Source organism: Phyllostomus discolor, chromosome 6 (assembly GCF_004126475.2).
Source record: "Phyllostomus discolor isolate MPI-MPIP mPhyDis1 chromosome 6, mPhyDis1.pri.v3, whole genome shotgun sequence".
NCBI classification, from domain to species: domain Eukaryota; kingdom Metazoa; phylum Chordata; class Mammalia; order Chiroptera; family Phyllostomidae; genus Phyllostomus; species Phyllostomus discolor.
In genome coordinates, this window is record NC_040908.2 from 156,975,904 (window position 1) to 156,996,416 (window position 20,513).

Here is a 20,513-nt window from a genome sequence, read left to right on the forward strand (position 1 = left end):
TCAGCCAGCGATCCTGGGAGGGGAGCGTTGGTCTCCCTTGGAGAGACAAGAAGCGTGTACACCTGAGATCCCAATGTTATCCCTCTCACCTTATAAATAACCTCTTTCAGGGGAAGGAGAAAGATTTCTCTGAGACCGTGCTGGTCAGTCTTAGGCGAAAGCAGAGCTAAGAAGCCAGCTACTTCCTCTGAGAGACCTTCCTCCCTGATGGCAGCAGCAGCGTGGTTTTGAGTCATCAAAGACAAAGTAGAGAAGGGAAGGTGGGGGCTATATATGTCTCCACGTGTCTTTGGACCGGCTGCATCTAAACTCTGCAAGTCGTCAATCCACCATCTTTCAAATGGAGACAATCAGAAGAGATGATTTTAAATGTCACAGGGTTCTTCAGCAAATAAGGGGGAAATGGCTGATGAAACGAATTCCCAGCTGCTTGTAAATGAATGACTCTCTTTTGAGTTTTCACTTACTACCGTCCTAAGAAACTTTCAGCTCAGATGAGTTTGTGTAATTGGTAGCAATTGCCTAAGCTCTGCTTTGTCTCATGTAAAACACAATTTGAATTTCATTCAGGACTTTAGTCATGTGAAACAGTAAAATTTATTCATTATGCTTGGAGCTGGCCTAGATAATCAGTTAAGAAGTTTTTCAGCCTTACTATTTTATGATGTTAGGATGTAGAAAAAAACCCCCAAAACAACAAAACTCCAAATTGGGATACCTGTTGATGTCCTCAGATCCAGTCAATGTAAGTTTTCTATAATCTATTTTAAGAATTAAATGAAAGAAAAATGCAACTCAAATAAAAAGGCAGTGGGATAATTTTACCAATATTCTCATTACTTTTCGTGAAATAATTTTGTTTCTCATGGATAACTCACACAGGAGACTTTATTCTTTTCTAGTTTTTAACACATAATTTATTTTGTACTCTTACAAATTTAAATCACAGCAATGAACCAGCTTAATGTTTTTCTTTTTGGGCATATAAATTTATTATTTGTCTAAACTGTATACTATGATTTCTACTCTTGTATACTGCATGGGGATCAACATGAGGGTATTTTTCATATTTGTAATAAAATTATACCCATATCAATACCTGCTTAGTCTTGAGTGCATACACTTAGGTCCTTGGTTCCATAAGCCACGTGAAGAATTTGCTGCCCACGGTGTTGCCGATGATAATATCAGAGATGCCATTGGTGAAAAGTTTCTCCCATCCAGGCTGGGCACTAACACTTGACATGCACTGGTTTCATTTACTTTTCTCTGCAGCCTCAGGGTACAGCAGTGTTCTCAGCTTCATTTTATAGGTAATAAGGTTGAGTCTTTGCATAGTTATCCATGATTATACAGTCAATCAACGACAGGGAACAGAGTCAAACCCAGGTGAGTTTAAGCAACAGGATAGTACAGCAAAGCCCACAGACTCTGGCTAGCATGCCTGCTAGCCCTGTCCCTTATTAGCTGAATAGGCTTCTGTAAGTTGCTAAATGTGTGCCTGACTTTCTTCCTCTGTTCCATGAAGATAGAGACAGTAGTCTACCTTGTGAAGGTGAGGTGCGGGTTAAACTAACTGATGTGTGCAAGGCAGTTACGACAGTGCTTGGCAAAGATGAAGTTCTACACAGACATTTGCTCTTTTTACTGCTGTCTGCGCTGTCGGCCATGAAGTTCTGTTCTGAAAAGGTTCCCATCAGACTTGTCACTCACAGAAGCTGTATTTGCCTTCTTGCAACAAAACATGATGAGAGAAAAAGCGGTGAGCTTTCTGATTCATACAGAAATCTTCCTGCTGTGTTTCTTATACCTGGGTGTCTCTTTCTTCCTCTGACACTTAATGCTTTTCCTTTAGTTCTCATCAGACTGAACATCAGATCTTAGAAAGTTGAGAGATTTAGCTACCTTAAGAAGGTCTGTGTTTTCAGGACAATAATAGGTTGGTGTGAGTGAGATGACAGTTTTTTGTTTAATCCACACAAAGATAGCCACAGGCATTTCCTTAATGTTATTAGGAGAAGAAAGGATGAATAGGAATATTCTGCCATCTGAGATTCTAACATACGGCAGGTTAAGACAGGACATCTGTTCTTCCTGCCCCTGTAGCTTCCTTTATGCAGTGAATACACAGATAATCATTGGATAGAATCTTTCACTGATGCTCACCAAACTTTCTGTTTTTAATCTTTGCCTCTTCTCTCTAGAGTGCCGAGGGATGACCAGTAGCTTTCACCAGAAGAATTTTATCAAGTCCAAGGAAAGTAAACACAAAATAGCAAAATATATAAAAACAAGGGGCAGGAATAATTCAAGCTGACTTCCAAGACATGAGCGTGCCCAGGCCTGGGCACGGAGTGGGAGTAAATGGGTAGGGAGAAATGGAGAAGTTGGGAAGTCTCCAGCTGCAGCTTAGCCAGTTTCTTCCCATCCTGCTTTCCTTGGTTTAACATCAGTTTGTGTTATTATCAGAAACATCTGCAACAGAAAGTGTAGCAAGCCTCACTGCACAGTCTGAGAAAGATTTCATGTATAGACTGTACACATAGAGGTTTCAGGAGACCTGAAATATTCATGATTTTCTCAAGGACCATTGTGTCTATGTGGAACCATGCTGAAAATTGTCAGAGAGGGACTCCAGTTGAATTAGAAAACCAATATCTGCCAAGTGTTCAATTTCAGTAGTAACAAAATAAATTAAACTTTAGATAATTCAGGTATTATTCTCATGCAGGACTTAACTTTGAGATCTAGTGCCCAGTGATGCTCAAGTGAGCAGATAGACATGTGCGGACCTCTCGTGATTAACACACTAAATTCGTACAAGAATTTTGGAACAGAAGGAGTGAAGTGGCACAAAGGAAAGTGGGTGTAGATAAAAGAAACCTTGCGCCATTTTCTTTTGGGAATTCTGCTATGATTATGTTTCACTCTTGACTTCATAGGCAATGCTGCACCTGCCGTCTCAGTGTCCTTGGACTATGGAAACATCACACAACATTACAGAATTTTTCATGCTGGGACTGTCACAGAACCCAGAAATACAGAGAGTTCTTTTTGTGGTCTTTTTGATCATCTATGTGGTCACCATTTGTGGCAATGTGCTCATTGTGGTCACCATCACCTCCAGTCCCACCCTGGTTTCCCCCATGTATTTTTTCCTGGCCAACCTGTCCTTTATTGACACCTGTTATTCTTCCTCTATGGCCCCTAAGCTCATTGCCGACTCCTTGTATGAGGGGAGAACAATCTCTTATGAGGGTTGCATGGCTCAGCTCTTTGGAGCCCATTTTCTGGGAGGCGTTGAGATCATCCTGCTCACGGTGATGGCCTATGACCGCTACGTGGCCATCTGCAAGCCCTTGCACTACACAATTGTCATGACCAGGGATCTCTGTGTCCTGCTGGTGGGGGTGACTTGGCTGGGGGGCTTCCTGCATTCATTGGTTCAGCTCCTCCTGGTTCTCCAGTTGCCCTTCTGTGGGCCCAACATAATTAATCACTTTGTCTGTGACTTGTACCCCTTGCTGGAACTTGCTTGCACCAATACATATGTCACCGGCCTGCTGGTGGCTGCCAACAGTGGTGTGATCTGCCTGTTGAACTTCCTCATTCTGGCTGCCTCGTACATTGTCATCCTGTGCTCCTTGAGGTCCCACAGTAAAGAGGGGAGACGCAAAGCCCTCTCCACCTGTGGGGCCCACTTTACGGTTGTTGCCCTGTTCTTTGTGCCTTGTGTGTATACTTACATGCGTCCTTCATCTACTTTACCTATGGACAAAAACATGGCAGTATTTTATGGTATTCTGACACCTATGCTGAATCCACTCATTTATACCCTGAGAAATGAAGAGGTAAAAAATGCCATGAAAAAGCTGTTCACACAGTAAGATGTTGCAGGTGGATAATGACTGGTAAAGCAGAGACTAAAAATGACTGTATTGCTGTTAAGTGGAACGAATGAAAACTTCCTTTTTGTTACCAAATATCATTTTATTTCATCTTTTCTATCCGTCATTAAAGACGTTTATGGTTTACTTAGTCTTTTCACTTGAATTGCATAATTTGATTATAAAAACAACTATATGAAATGTATATGGCATGGATAAATATTATCCCTGTTTTATTTTTACTTTTTTTTAAGATTTTATTTATTTATTTTTAGAGAGGGAAGGGAGGGAGAAAGAGAGAGAGAGAAACATCAATGTGCGGTTGCTGGGGGCTGGGGCCTGCAACCCAGGCATGTGCCCTGACTGGGAATCGAACCTGCGACACTTTGGTTCACAGCTCGCACTCAATCTACTGAGCTATGCCAGCCAGAGCTTTACTTTTACTTTTTTAAAATTATTTTATTGTTGTTCAAGTACAGTTGTCTGCATTTACTCCCAACTAGTCCTCGTTCACCCCATCCATCCCCACCTCCCTCCCCTAATTCCACCCCCCTTGGTTTTGTCCATGTGTCTTTTATGGTTGTTCCTGAAACCCTTCTCCCTTCCCCCCATTATTCCCTCCCACCTCCCTCTGATTTCTGTCAGATTGTTTTTAATTTTAATGTCTCTGGTTATATTTTGCTTGCTTGTTTGTTTTGTTGATTAGGTTCCACTTAAAGGTTTTAGAAATGATAAAAATATCCCCTGATGTGGTTAACTAATTAACCAAGGTTCTAGCTTTGATGTGCCTAAACAAAAACTCAAAATCAGTTATTTGTGATTCATCATCCAAATCTTTAAATAGCAATCCATGTTAATATCATTTGAGTCTGCGGGATAATTGAATTGTATAAATGTGAGGCAAAATACAACGTAAGGCAAAGTACTTCATGCTTAGCTGTATATAGGAGTCTGTGTGCATCTAAGCCTGGCCTCTTTCTTTTTGTCACCCTTTGTGACATCAGCAGTATGGCTGCTACCCTGGAGCAGAGAGGGTACAATCTTGACTCTGGAGCAAGATCAACTTACGTTTGGTTCTTACTTCATGTGCTGACTCATGGCATGACCTTGAGTAAGTGACCAAACCTCTAAAAGCCTCTGATGCTCATCTTTAAAATAAACGAAGATAACAACACCTAAAGTGTTACTGTGAGAATTAAGTTAGATAATCTATGCAAAGTTCTTAATCAGATTTCTGGCACATATATCCCCAACACATTTTATCTTAAAATATATGTACCTCAACCTTTTCCTAACCTTTTATAAGGAAATTGCTTTTGTTTGCTTTCCTATCTCTACTAAGTTTGAAACATGCTTTGCTTAGAACAGAGTGGTTTATTTTTGGGCCAATGATGCGAAGGGGACTTTCATTCTCCCTCTTTCTATTTCAAACTCCAAAGGATTCTAGTGTCCTGGAATCTGAAACATCCACCCATGTTCATCCTGTTCCTCTTCTGCTTTTACCAACTCTTATCACATCCCTCCTGGGGCTTCACCCTTAAGATTGCAGGTTCCCATAATTTGTAATAAACTTATCCTTTGTTTGACAGATGATCTGTAAATCACCATCATATCCACTTTTTACACGATGAAAAAAGCAAATGACATTAATATGAAAAGCAATTTCTCTACTGTAAGTACTCAAAATGAGTCGTCAATAACCAATAAATTTGGATCTTTGGGAAATAATGGTTTTACCCCCAAATTCTGTATCTAACAAAAACAACAGTTGCAGAATTCCTGGGCAAAATAAACATTGTCTTATTTCACTTCGCCACATTTTGAAGTCTAATTAATGGTAGCTACATGTACCTGAGGCCTTGAGTCCTATACCTATTGATATCCGCTGTTAGATAATAACTGAGCCAATTTTCCAATCAACTAAGAAATGTGAAATTGTGGTGAGACTTACTTAAAAACAGTTCATCTGTTTGTCAGCTTGCTATGGTTTTATCATGAGATTTTCCAGAAATGCATGCTGACTTCAGTTGAGATTTGAAAAACACCTGTATTTTCAGTACAGTTAAAACATCAGCTGGCCTAAAGGACTGATCCCTTGGTTTTGTTGTCAGAATCATGATTAACAGTAGCCCAACCAACTTATAAATGAATCAAGGACAGAAAGAAATTAGGCTAAAAAATTTGCTGCCTCAAAACATGCAAAATATAAGTGCTTAGGTCGTGACTTGATTCACAGAAGATGCTCAGCGAACTTTACAATCACCATCATCTTAGTTTCACATTACCCTGCTTCATTCCATCTTTCTTGGGAATTACAATAGATCTTAAAAAAGAAAATTTTTTTAAAGATTTTATTTATTTATTTTTAGAGAAGGAAGGGAGGGAGACAGAGAGAGAGAGAAACGTCAATGTGCGGTTGCTGGGGGTCATGGCCTGCAACCCAGGAATGTACCCTGGCTGGGAATCGAACGTGGGACACTTTGGTTCCCAGCCCGAGCTCAATCCACTGAGCTACGCCAGCCAGGGCGAAAAATTTGATTTTTAAACATACCACTGCTCATATACATTTATAAGATGTTCACTCATAGGAAACTTTGGCAAAACATGTATTTTTCAAAGGCCTTCACATAGAGTGAAATCTGACTTGATATAGAGTCCTGAGAATGTGAGGCATGGCAGCATTACATAATATTTGATCTCTGTGTGAGGACTCTCCTGAAAACAAGTTTCTGGGCTCTTCCCCAGGAATCACAAACTCTGTCCAGAGATAGTTCTTTTGGCCTCTGGCGCTGGGCTCTCCCTTACCAGCACTGGACAGGATTCGCCATTCGTGAGAGCTTTTGAAACAAGTTCTGCTCAGATCTCAAATCACTCTAAGCAGCTCCCCATATATAACTGCAGAGATATTTAAGGGAATTTTTATCTCATAATAGGGAGTTGATGATAGGCTAGCTCTTAATGTCCAGGTGCCTGCTCATTGTCCACATTATGAATCCTTGCTGAGAGAGTAACTCATTGTTTTGCTGGCCCTACTTGTAAATGGATGGCATTTAGGACATGTTTTAAAGTGAAGTGAGGCTGAGGCAGATGTTTGACCCTCCTGTAATCACAGTTAGTGAATGACAGTAGCAGTGACCTTAGACTTCTCTGTCAGGAACTACAGTTCCCAGCATACCCTGTGCTCTGGTGGTATCTCTGCAGGCTGTAGGAGTATCTGCACAATTTTCATTATGCTTCAGCTGACTCTTTTAATTTAAATTATTACTCTACTGAATGCATAAATTCAGTGATTGTCTATACATGTGACATTTTTATGTTGATTGGCAGTTCCCTTTTGATGGATAATTTGTAAATGCAAGAAGTTTCTAATTGTAAGAAATCTTAGCCATCATTTAACCAAATAACAATGTTTCATGAAAGAGAAACTATTGAAGGTTTTAGAAAGCAAGGGGGGAAATCCACTTAAACTCAAAACATTATTTGGACTTTAAGACCATGATCTTTTCTATTAGTCACACTTGTTCTTAAAATATGAATGGATTTTGTTGTTACTTCTCTATTCATGTGAATTGTCACCGAAGCTTACATTTTGGCTTCAGAGCTTCCTCATGGCATTTTTTGCCTCTGAGTGTCTGAGGGTGTAGATTAAAGGGTTCAACATGGGTGTTACCGTAGTATAAAACACAGCCAGAACTTTATCAATAGGAAAAATGATTATTGGCCGAAGGTACACAAATATACAGGGTACAAAGAATAAGACAACTACAGTAACATGGGAGGTGCAGGTGGAGAGAGCCTTCTGTTGTCCTTCCATTGTTCTTTCATGCTGTGCATTCTTAGGGAGCAAAGGATGAGGACATAAGAGATGAGAACAGAAAAAATGAACATACACCTCAGTCCACTGTTGGCAGTAACAAAAAGTCCCAAAGATGCGAGTGTCAGAGCAGGAGAGTTTTAGCAGAGGGAGAAGATCACAGACGAAATAGTCAGTGACATTGGGGCCACAGAAAGGCAGCCAGATGATAAAAAGAATTTGAATCAGAGCATGCAGAAATCCCTGGGCCCAGGCCATGGCCACCAGGAGGACACACACGTGCCTGTTCATTGTGGTTGGTAGTGCAGGGGCTTGCAGATGGTCACGTAGCGCTCACAGGCCATCACCCGGAGGGGGATGATCTCAACTCCTCCACAGAAATGTTCAGCAAAGAGCTGAGTCATGCACCCACTGAAGGAGATAGTTTTCTTTTCAGTGAGTAAGTCAAATACCATTTTGGGGGCCACGGTAGAAGAGTAGCAGCCATCTATGAAAGACAAGAAAGAAAGAACAAAATACACGGGGGAGTTCAAGGCTTGGCTGGCGGTGACTGTCACTACAATGGGTAGGTTGCTGGACGCAGAGAGAAAGTAGATGATTGTAAACACAGCCAACAAGAGTTTTTTCATGTGTGGGTTCTGTGTCTGGCCAAGCAGGGCGAATTCTCTCACGTTGTTCCTTCGCTCCACGAATCCACTTTAGCATTTGAATACTTGATTTATCTGTGAATAGCACAGGGGTTGCAATTGTGGCAGATAAATTTTGATCAAGCACATAATTTCTGTTAGGGCTGTTTTCTATAAGACTGATGGAAACCTCAGGCAGATAAACCCAAGTTAAATTTGGGTCATATTATTAGTTACATAATGAACACATAACACTCTCTATCAGCCCACCCCTCTGCTACCTCCTTTCCCGTACTCATTCATACAAGAGTATACATAACACAGCTTTATGATTCGACATTCCAGATATCTTTCCTGTAATTGTATATGAATGAATATTCTGCCAGCAATTGCCACAGTGTTTTACCCCAAAGAAAAGCAGGGATAAAGAGAGGACCCATAGTGAGCAGAGGCTTGAATTCAAGCCTATTCTCACAGGCCTCTCACCTAGTCACTTGTGCTGATGAGGCTAAACCTCAGAGTTCATTATTCCTATTATTTTTAATTTGTTTCAGGGTGAATATAAAACATCAAGTGAATTCAATTTGAAATTAGGAATGATGTAGTCACATTCCAGAAAAACTGAAGTGAGTGGATGTTTGAGGGTCCAGCAAGGTATACCAGGCAGTTAGACTGTGAGCTTATACTACATTTAAACACTGTTGTCTAAGGGCAGCATCACACCGGAAGGAAGAAGAGCTTCCTGCAGGGGATGAAGCAGGCAGCATGAGGCAGTGCGGAATCCCCAGATTTATTTGAAACGTTAGAATTCACTACTTGGAGAATTTGTGTCACGTTTAGGTCTCAGGGTCATTTTGCGAATCAAAACTCTGTCTAAGGAAGGTTAGAAAAATGCTTGGGATCTCTTTACCAAACAGGTACATTGAAAGCAAGGAGGAGGCAATTTGTTGGACAGAGTGTCTTCTTTATAGTCAGAAAGACTAGTTTTTTTTTTCATTTTTTTTCACTGAGTAGTAGCCATATGATGTTGTGTACTGATCTTAGTCTACTGTGCCTAAACTTTCTCATATTTGAGATAGGAAAAATAACAAATGGCATAGAAGATCTAAAGAACATAATTATCACACAGGCCAAAGTTTTACCCTAAAGGCAAAACATATAGCTTTCCACACACTCCAAATTCTTGCTAAAAGAATAGAAATAAAAAACTCACATATTATTATTCTTGAAATATTTGATTGTTATAATACCAAGAAAGAGTTAAGAAAGAGGAGAAACAAAGGGGGAATAAATCAACTAATTATTCAACTTAAAAAATTAGAAAAACAACCAATTATACTAAGAAAAAAGGTTGAATACAGATGTCAGTACATCAGGCAATAGAAAAATATAGAACTTGATAAATAAATTCAAAAGTTTTTTAGTACTTAAAAAGTACAAATAAAATTGAGCACAGATATCTCAAGAAGAAGCAAATATAATCAAATTGCAGAAGGTCATTATTTAAAAATGATATTCAAAAGAACATTATGCATAGTTCATAAGATATTTTTCAATAATTGGATAGGAAGTTTTCAAATAAAGTGTCTCCTCCTAATGCCATCACCAAAAAAGAAAAAAAAAGCAAAGAGAAAGAGAGAAAAGAAAAAAATTACCCAAGCAGTACGTATTAAAGTCTTCAAATAAAACATAGATCTATTCAAAAACAGAAAAACATAGAAGTAAATATACATCTAAACTCTGGATGGGGAAAGAGCACTTTAAGTGAAGTACAGTGGTATAAACACAGGACAAAATTAATGGGTTCAGCCAAAGAAAAATATGGGATACACTGGAAAAATACTTGCAACAACTATAAGAGATTGCCATTGTCATAAAAATAGTTTTTACGAAAAGGTCTACTCACACCATGATTAAAATAGGGGAAAATAATAAAAAGATAATTGTCAGACAAAACATGAGACATCTAGAAGACATTAGATGGGAGCAAGGGGACAAGGGAGAGCCAGCTAAGCTGGGTTAGCAGCTCTCTCTATTTAGGAAGTGATTCTAGAGTCTGGCACCTAAAGCACAAAGTGTTTTAATTGTGGGAGTGTGGGTGCATGAGCCAGACAGAGTCTATCAAACAGTCTCAATAATACCTGCCTCACAGTTATAGGGAAGATTGTGCACATAACACGTGAAAACCCCTAAGTCCGTGCAGAACTCCTATTCTACTGTTAATGCCCTGAGGATAGACACATGGAGGCTAGAGAAACTGTTCTTTCATAATAAAAATCTGAATCAAGCTGAAGAGTAAGAGTTTTGCTGGCTCTTCTTTGTCTATATTATGTTGGGCAAATTCCTCAGCCTCTTTGCACCTGAATTCCCACATCCACAAAAAGGGGGTGATACTGGTACCTATCACAGGACTGCTGTGGGGGTTCTATGAGATAAAGCATGTAAGGCGCTAAGATTAGTTCCTGGCATAGAGTAAAGGGCTCACTGTATGTTGTCATTTTCTGTTCTAGGAAATCAGAACTCATGGTGTGAACAGTTCAGGATTTTGGCAAGAATTGTCTCAATTCATCTATCTAATTATCTATTAATCATCTAATCTATCACCTATCTATCCACCCATTTATCTTATCTTCTTTACTTTTATAGTTGGTAAAATCTGGGCAAATACAGAAATTAGGAAAGAAGAAAGACCAAGTTTTAAAGTACTAAATACTGATTCATAAGTCATTATAATTCTGAAATGTTTCTCCGGGTGTTTGATCTTCTTTTTACTAAAAAAACCTGACAGTGAAGTTGAAAATCCATGAGAAGTTGTAAGAGATAAAGGAAATGTGAATGCAATGAGAACAAATAAATAATGTCACTCTGCCAAGTGTGGTGTTTTATCTAATTCTCACATAATCCACATGAGGGAGGAATTAATAATTCTGTTTTATGTTTAAGGAGATTGATGCTCACAGTGAGCATCATTTGGTCAAGGTCAAAAAAGCTAATATTTGGGAGAGTTCTGATTTAAATGCCAACTGATCTACTTTCTAAGCCAGAGTTCTGACAATTACATTATTGTAGAGCCTTAGACCAGGGGTGTCAAATGCATTTTCACCAGGGGCCGCATCGGCCTTGTGGTTACCTTCAAAGGGCTGAATGCAATTTTAGGACTGTGTAAATATAACTACTCCTTAAGAGTTAAGTGAGAGCTTGGTGCTGCTGCAGTGTAGAAACAAGGTGCTGGGCCTGGATAAAATGAGGTAGAGGGCTGGATTTGTACCGAGGCCCTTGTGTTTGCCACCTGTGCCTTAGACACTGATTCCGTGATGTGCCACATGCACTGTGGGTGGTGAGGGAGGAGATGCTGTTTCAGACTGGCTGCGTATAGTTTAGAGACTCTGGTTCTTCCACCAGCAACAGGCAGGGCACACCCCTCAGACAGATGCCATGTGCAGCAGTGACCATGTAGGAGGGCCATTTCAATAGTCAAAAAGGAAATCCTGAGGAAAATTAGAAAATACTTTGAAATGAATAAAAGTGAAGACACAACATACCATAGCCTATGGGGTACATATGAATCAGTGCTTTGTATGGTTTTTATAGCTATAAATGCCTATGTCAATAAGAGAAGAAAGATCTCAAACCAATAATCTAACCTTTCTTATGAAGATACTGGGGGGAAAAAAGCAAAATAAAACCACAGCAAATAGAAGTAAGTAAATAACAATGATTCAGACAGAAATATAAGAATTAAAGAATAAAGAATAGAAAACTGAAAAACCCAAAAATGGGTTTTTTGAAAAGATCACCAAAATGATAAAACTTTAGCTAGATTGACTAAAAAAAGAGATGGAAGATTCCAACTATTAATATCAGGAATGAAAGTGGGGACATTACTAGAACCTTACAGAAATAAAAAGGATTACAAAGGCATTCAGGAACAATTTACATAACATAGATGAAATAGACAAATTCATAGTAATACACAAACTACTGAAACTGATACAATAAAATAGATAGTCTGAATATACTTATAATGAGTTAAGAGATTGAATTAGTAGTGTCCATTAAAAAAAAAAAACAACTTCCCACACACACACAAAAAGAACAAAGCAAAAGGCCCAGATGGCTTCACTTGAGTGTGAATTTTACCATACTTCTAAGGAAGAATTAACACCAGTCCTTCATAAACTCTTCCAAAAAATAGACAAGAAAGGAGTACTTTCCAAATCATTGTATAAGACCAATATTGTCCTGATATCAAAATGAGACAAAGATATCACAAGAAAACTGCAACTAACTCTTATGGATATAGATACAAAAATACTTAATAAAATACTAGCAAACTGAATCCAATAGCCTATAAAAAGGATTATACATCTAGTGGGATTTACCCTAGGAATTCAAGGTTGGTTTAATATATAAAAATCAATCAATGTAATACACCATATGAGTAGGTTAAATGACATAATGCTCAGTAATGGTAGCTACTATTATTACTACTTTTCCCAGTGCTCTATCTACTGACTAACCACACACTGAAATATAACAGCTGCTTGAGCTCTTAGGATATGTTATTTAAACCACAGCCTCTCCTAAGTCTGTAGGGTACTTGCTTTACTATGTGTTTGCAAGGTGGAAGAATGTACACAGCTATTCAAATCTCCTTTGTCCTAGGACATTATGTGTGAAGAGCATCTGAGGAAATCTGTTCAGTTAGGTAAGGCTTCTTTCACTGGATGGCCAGTGGAATTCCTACACTGCCCCCCAAAATCAACAAAAGAGATAAAAATTACTTTTATATTTTCATGCCATACAAGTCGGCACTAGGATTGTAGCCTTCAGTTAGCCTTCAACTCTACATATCATTCTGCCTGAAAATATGCCCAGTTGCAACATTCCTACAGAGTATGGCCTGGAATGTGTATAGTACAGTTGAGAGACTGACTCAGTACCTGAACCTCCTCTGTCGACCTCAGCCAGTGAGGAAATTGCCTCAGGGGCATGCAACCAGAAGGAAACCAGTTGTTGTTTACACAGCATGGAGAGTCCTCCAGGTCCCAGTTCATGACACCCAAGGGCCTATAGGAAGGGTGCCTTATCACATGATCTTCTAGACCAGGAATATAGGCTGTTACTACATAAGTTTAAATGCAGAAAAAGGACCCAGTTGGGTGATGGTGTGTTGTTGATAGAGGAATCCTCCCAAATACCTGTGTCTAAGGCAAGATCTTTTTTTATTGTTGTTCAGTTACAGTTGTCCCCATTTCTCCCCTGCCTTGTTACTCTTCCCTGCCCTACCCACCCACCATCCCACATTCAATCCCTCCCTTCTGCCTCCCCCACCCCCACCATTGTCTTTGTCCTTGGGTCATTTTTACATGTTCTTTGATTTGACTCTTCCCTAAGGCAAGATATTTAAAAAAAAGAGATAATTAATTCCTGGGAGGGCCAAGCCTTAGATAAAAAGATAGGTCCTTTAATGCAGTCAGCATCCTATCTGTGTGTTAAAAAAGAAGGTGCTTTCTTCTTTTAAAAGCAGAATAAGAAGGGTTGGTTATTAGGTGATAGAAATATTTGTGTCTCTTGTCTGTGACTATAAAGCTAGGTGCTGAAGATCCGAAGTTCCCCTTAGTACCTGAGGACTTAGGGTTTCAAATTCAACATCTCATTTTTTCCTTTGACTTGAATTTTTAAGGCATTTGTGCTTTAAAAATGCTTGATGAATCCATTTGGATAAATTTGTGTCCTTTTTGTATTGTTTGCTTCCTGTAATATTGTCCAGTCAGTAGGGGCTTGAAAATATCCATTACGTAGCATTATGTTTGCATAGCTACATCTGTAGTTATTTCTTATTTCTAAATACATTGGGCATTCTCTTAGACTACCGAGGCAACCATGGTAAGTTAACCAGAATTGCTTATTTTTAATCCAGTTTTTACATTTGTTTTCTAGCAAGAGGTTTATAATTAAAATCATTGGTGCATTACTTTCTGATGTTTGATGGGGACCACTTTCAGATGTTTTAGGATATTTTGCAGAAATATTTGCTATTCTCACTGTACATGACTATATCTATATAATCAGGAACAGATTTACAGCCTATGGATCCCTGAATGAATTTCCAGGTTTGGGTGTATGAGACCCTGTAGTAGTGCAGCAGAGTAGAGCTTTTGGGTCACTGAAGGTTTCCTCCAGGGGTAGGACATTGGTGGATGACTTGGATAGTCGGAGACTGGCGAATGTACAATCACTCATTTCCTTGAAACAGTGCTCTGACTTTGATAATTTATAGGCATGAAAGGGCGGAAACCCAATTTGTGGTGATAGGAGGAAATATGGGAAACAAATGAGAATAAAGAAGAAAAATTTGAGGTGAAGCTGAAACAGGGAGTGTGACATTCACTGTGGTCAAGACATGTTAGCATGGTATTCCATCGTGTAAATGTACCATAGTTTTTTGATGCCCTCATTTACTGATGGGAACTTAGGTTGCTTCTAGCACTTGGTTTGTGTCAGTTGTGATGCTCTGAACATTGGGGGGCATAAGTTCTTCAGAATTGGTGTTTCATGATTCTTAGGGTATACTCCCAGCAGTGGAATAGCTGGGTCAAAGAAAGTTCCATATTTAGTTTTCTGAGGAAATTCCATACTGTTTTCCAAAGTGGCTGCACCAGTCTGCATGCCCACCAACAGTGCACTAGGGTTCCTTTTTATCCACACCCTCTCCAACACTTGTTGTTTGTTGCTTTGTTTATGATGGCCATTCTCACTGGTATGAAGTGGTATCTCATTGTGGTTTTAATTAGCATCTCTGTGATGGGTAGTGATGCTTTCATATATTTCTGGGTCCTTTGTATGTCCTCCCTGGAGAAGTGTCTGTTCATGGCCTTTGCTCATGTTTTAATTGGGTCTTTTGTCTTCCTGGAGTGGAGTAGTGTGAGTTCTTTCTATATTCTGGAGACCAAACCCTTGTCTGAAGTATCATTTGCAAATATGTTTTCCCAGATGGCTGGTTCTCTTTTCATTTTAATGATGTTTTCTTTAGCCATACAGAAGCTTTTTATTTTGATGAAGTTCTATTTGTTTATTCTTTCCTGCATGTCACTTGGTCTAGGGGACATGTCAGTGAAAATATTGCCACATGGAATATCTGAGATTTTCCTGCCTATGTTCTGCTCTAGAACATTTATGGTGTCATGACTGATATTTAAGTCTTTTATGCACCTTGAATTTATTTTTGTGCATGGTAGTAAGTTGGTGATTGAGTTTCAGTTTTTTGCATGTAGCTGTCCAGCTTCCCGAACACCATTTGTTGAGGAGGCTATTTTTACTCCATTTTATGTTTCTGTCCCATGACTTTATGTCTTTTATGCCCCATGTCAAATATTAATCAAGCATAGAGACTTGGATTTATCTCTGGGCTTTCTATTCTGTTCCATTGGCCTATGTGACTGTTCTTACATGATGGAATACTACACAGCAGAAAGGAAGAAGGAGCTCCTACCCTTTGTGACAGCACAGATGGATCTGGAGAGCATTATGCTGAGTGAAATAAGCCAGGAGGTGAAAGGTAAATACCGTATGATCTCACCTATAAGTGGAACCTAATCAACAAAACAAACAAGCAAGCAAAATATAATCAGACACATTGAAATTCAGAAGAAATTGACAATAACCTGAGGGGAGGTGGGAGGGGATAATGGAGAGTAAAGGGAGAAAGGTTTCCAAGAATATCTATGAAGGATACATGGACAAAACCAAAGGAGGGTAAGATCAAGGGTGGGAAGTGAGCATGGCCAGGGAGGAGGGAAACGGAGACAACTGTATTTGAATAACCATAAAACTGTGAAAAAGGAAATAAAAAGAAGAAATGATAAAAAAAGACATGTTAGCCTAGGACAGAGGAGAAGGACAACATTTGCATTCTGTTTCTCAAAGGAAATCTTTGGGCCTAGAACTGAGATCTGTAAGAAGATGCATTAAAAGACAAGATCTGTGAGGAAATGAAGTACCTTCCGCTGTGGTTGGGCATGTATATTAAACTCCAGGCTCACAGACGCGTTTTATTCTGATTCTATTCAAACTTTCTTGGATTTGTTCTAAACAGGTAAGACCTTGTTTCTGCTACATGGATTGTAGTCCCAACAATATAACAGAATTTCTGCATCCCTGAATTCAGACCCTTTTAGAGAGTCAAGGCAAGTATTGCTAAAGATAAGAGATGAAAGTCAGTATTATTTGCCACCATAGCGTGATTTTTCCTTGTATACAGCTTGTGTTAAGGCATCATAAGAAAGGCAAGATGTGGCGGTGGGAAGAAATTGGTGTGTTGGGCATTAGAAGATTTGTATTGTTGTTGTGATCTGATATAATGAATTAGCTGTGTTTCCTTGGACTTTACTTCTCTGGGCCTTGGTCTCCTTATCTTTAAAGAGTGTATTAGTTGATGAAATGCAATGTTCTGAAGGATTTCCAAGGTACCACAACTCTAGGGTCTTGCCCAGTGGATCCTCAAACTCATTAACATTTGACAGGCTAGCAAAAGTACTGCCATGGATTTCATGTGGTCACAGAGATGGTGTTAGGTATCAAGCACCTTGTCCAAGTTCTGACATTGCTGATTCCCAGAGGTAAACTGGCTCCATACTGGAGACGCCTTAATGTTAAAAAACTAGAGACAGACATCCTGGATTTGAGTATAGGTTCCTCTGTTTTCTCTTATCATTATGACTTTGGGCAAGTCATTTATCTTCTCCTACCCGCAGTTTGCTTTTCTTTAAAATACAGATAACAGTGTACCAATCACAAAGCACTGTTGTGAAGATTAAGTGAAATAATGCATGTAAAGTACTTAGTATAGTGCCTAGTACAGAGTAAGCACTCCACAAAAACTATCACTATGGGAACTACATGGTGTGAAAATAAATCTCTGCATGTTATGAAGAAGGGTGAAAGCAGAGTTATAATAAAACTTTGCATTTCAAAGCATTTGAACATGTGAAATTTAAACAATAATGGAAGTTTCTCTGGTTGGAAGTCTGTCTGCTTAGGTCTTTGCTTTTTCAATTTGTGGGCTGTTTTATGAAAGACCTAGGTCATTCAGCTAGATCAACATTTTCTGTGCTTCTCATTTTTTTTCTTTTAAAAAAATTGGTATTAGAGAAAATGAGTGGTAATAAGCACACTGATGGCCTTTGAACCAGGGCAGAAAAAGAACTGATTCTGTGCCTTGAGTCTCTCAATTAACAGAAGGCATTAAAGACATCAATTTTGACATAGAACCAAGCTGTTTCTCTGTGATGTGGGACAAAAGGAGGCAGATGAAAACTGTAGCAGGGAAGTGTTTTAAAATATGTCCTAAGTACATCAAGGTTTGCAAGAAACTGAAGTAATAAATGCAATAATGATGATGAATGAGTCAAGCTTGTGTCTGTTTTCAATAATGAAATTTAACCTTTGGCACATGTCTTCCAGAAGTAATAAAAACATATCAGTAGTCAGTTGTTGGTTTTTTCAAGGGCTCTTCCCTTCAGAGAAGAGTTGGCGATTAGAAGTGCACTCAACTTTCTTCTCTAGGGTACCAGTCCCTGGAAGGATTCTTTGAGGCAGTGGATTATCCAGAGGGGAGGCTGCTATCCCGAGGTTTAGACTCTAAGACTAGCTTCTTATTGAAGCACTTGTGGGATCATCTGAAAAAGGGTTCCTTCCCATATAATATATAGAGAATAAAGGCATCTGAGGTCCAGCAAAAAGTGAGAATAAATAATGGCAAAATTTAGTTTTAAATACTGTTTGAAAGTTTAATCAAATGATATGTGTATTCTTCATCAAGTAAATGGAAATAGACTGCATTAACCTTATCTGGTTGATTACTTAGACTTGGCATATTGAATTTCAGCATCAATGATTTAAGTTACTTTTTTCTTCTTTCTTCTTTTTAAAGGTAAAGCATTTCTTCCTGGAGTTTTTATCACACATACGATATCGATGGAGAATAAAAGGAATGTGACTGAATTCATTTTAATAGGTCTTACACAGAACCCCCAAATGCAGAAAGTAGTGTTTCTGTTATTTTTGGTTGTATACCTGGTAACACTCTCAGGCAACCTGCTCATTGTGGTTACCATTACTACCAGCCAGACTCTGAACTCTCCCATGTACTTCTTCCTGACCCACCTTTCCTGGATAGACATAATCTCTTCTTCTTCTTCAGCTCCTAAGATGATCATGGACTCCCTTCATGAGAAGAAGGTAATCTCTTTCAATGGTTGTATGGCTCAGGTCTATGCAGAACACATTTTTGGTGGTACTGAGATCATTCTGCTGACAGTGATGGCCTATGACCGCTTTGTTGCCATTTGCAAACCTCTTCACTATGCCACCATCATGAGCCACAGGCTGTGTGGTCTCCTGTTGGGAGTGTCCTGGGCTGGAGGATTTCTCCATTCGACCATTCAGATCCTCTTCACAGTATGGCTGCCCTTCTGTGGCCCCAATATAATTGATCATTTCATGTGTGACCTCTACCCTTTGTTGAAACTCGTCTGCATGGACACTCGCTCTCTTGGTCTCTTTGTTGCTGCCAACAGTGGGTTCATCAGCTTATTAAACTTCCTCCTTTTGATGGTGTCCTATGTGGTGATCTTGCATTCCCTAAAGAACTATAGCTTGCAGGGGAGGCGCAAAGCCCTCTCCACCTGTGTCTCTCACATCACTGTGGTCATCTTACTTTTTGTGCCCTGCATATTTGTGTACTTGCGTCCAGTAACCACCCTGCCTGTTGATAAACATGTTGCTGTCTTTTATACGATGGTGGGCCCTATGTTAAATCCCTTAATCTATACCCTCAGAAATGCTGAGGTAAAAAATGCTATGAGGAAGCTCTGGAGGTTAAAGGTGACTTCAGAAAAAGATTAAATATAATCATTGAATATTATAAATAGAAGTATTAGAGGGAATCCAGTCAAGCCTCTTAGATGTATGGACAAAGCCATTGACTCAAAGAGGAAGTTGGGTAGTACTTGGAGACAGCCATTTAAGCACAGAGCCAAAAATTAGATTGGAATCCAGAGTTACTGTCTCCCAACTGTCTCTCATCACCATAATGTACTGCTTCTTAACAAATAAATAATGATATATTACCTGGAACTTTGAAGTATCTTTAGAAGCTAAAAGATATGGATCTAGATTACTGGATTGGTGTTAACATAATCTTATTATATACCCTTGAGATGTTGGTTCCCACTGGGATTTCTTTTGGGAAAGGTGTAGTCACTGACCAGTGGGTAGGGAAGTACCATGGGGTGCCTTAGGCAAGAACTATCTCATGATACCTAGACAGAGACTGATAGGCAAGAAAAGGACTGGCAATCTGGGAGTGACCCACTGGGGTGCTGGTGGGATGAGGGTGGTGAACAAGGAACTGTGGTCTACATGGGCAAGCAGGAAACAACTCTGTGGGGGTACAGGTGGACCAAGGCTCTAGTCATTCATTGGCTGCTGCTGAGTCCTGGGATGGTAAGCGTGTGAGCTATTGGCAGCCCAAGCACACAGCAGCAGGTCACAAGAAAGCACTGGCCCAATGAAAGAGCCTGGATCTGGACATAGCAGTGTTCACTGAACTGTGCTTCCTTACTGGCACCATCAGAGCTCAAGTCTCCATTCTCTCCCATCCAGATCACCACAGTAACCTCCTAATGTGTGCTCCTGTTGGCTGTCTTGTCCTCTTCAATCCATTTCCCATACTGTAACTAGAGTTATTGTTCTAAAACTAAAGTGTATGTATATCACTCACTGTGGGAAACAGTATGGAGTTGCCTCAGAAAACCAAAAACAGAACTGCTGTTTGACCCAGGGATTTCATTTCTGGGAATACATACTAAGAAGTCAGAAACACCAATTAGAAAGAATATATGTACCTCATAACAGTGTTATTTACAATAGCGAAGGTCTGGAAAGAGCCTAATTGCCCATCAGTAGATGAATGGATTAAGAAAATGTGGTACATTTACACAATGGAATACTACTACTCAACCATAAAAAAGAAGGAAACATTATCCTTTGCAACAGCATGGATGGACCTGGAGATCATTATGCTAAGTGAAATAAGCCAGTCAGAGAAAGACAAATACTATATGATTTCACTCATATATGGAACCTAATGAACAAAAGAAGCTGATGAACAAAATAAAACCA

The 20,513-nt window shown here is 39.4% G+C and overlaps 3 protein-coding genes across 4 annotated transcripts; 2 read left to right on the forward strand and 1 right to left on the reverse strand.

Moving 5' to 3' along the window:
* The first annotated feature begins 2,949 nt into the window (after positions 1–2,949).
* LOC114500359 (olfactory receptor 4C3) lies at positions 2,950–3,938 on the forward strand. The gene has a single exon (XM_028517033.2). The coding sequence runs from the start codon at positions 2,979–2,981 to the stop codon at positions 3,885–3,887; it is 909 nt and encodes a 302-aa protein (XP_028372834.1). The 5' UTR covers positions 2,950–2,978; the 3' UTR covers positions 3,888–3,938.
* A 3,544-nt stretch (positions 3,939–7,482) lies between these two features.
* On the reverse strand, positions 7,483–10,238 carry LOC114499004 (olfactory receptor 4C5-like). Its single transcript, XM_028514967.1, is given in 5 exon segments — positions 7,483–7,701; positions 7,704–7,817; positions 7,819–8,000; positions 8,003–8,397; positions 10,234–10,238. Coding segments are annotated over 5 exon segments (915 nt in total).
* A 3,195-nt stretch (positions 10,239–13,433) lies between these two features.
* On the forward strand, positions 13,434–19,555 carry LOC114500393 (olfactory receptor 4C12-like). 2 transcript variants are annotated; one of them, XM_036027588.1, is made up of 2 exons: positions 13,434–14,216; positions 18,262–19,555. In XM_036027588.1, exon 2 carries the CDS (start codon positions 18,306–18,308, stop codon positions 19,233–19,235), a length of 930 nt encoding a protein of 309 aa, XP_035883481.1. In that variant the 5' UTR covers positions 13,434–14,216; positions 18,262–18,305; the 3' UTR covers positions 19,236–19,555. The 2 variants fall into 2 exon arrangements, with proteins under 2 accessions (XP_035883481.1, XP_028372872.1); XM_028517071.2 differs by lacking the exon at positions 13,434–14,216 and adding an exon at positions 16,308–16,425.
* The last annotated feature ends 958 nt before the right edge of the window (positions 19,556–20,513 follow it).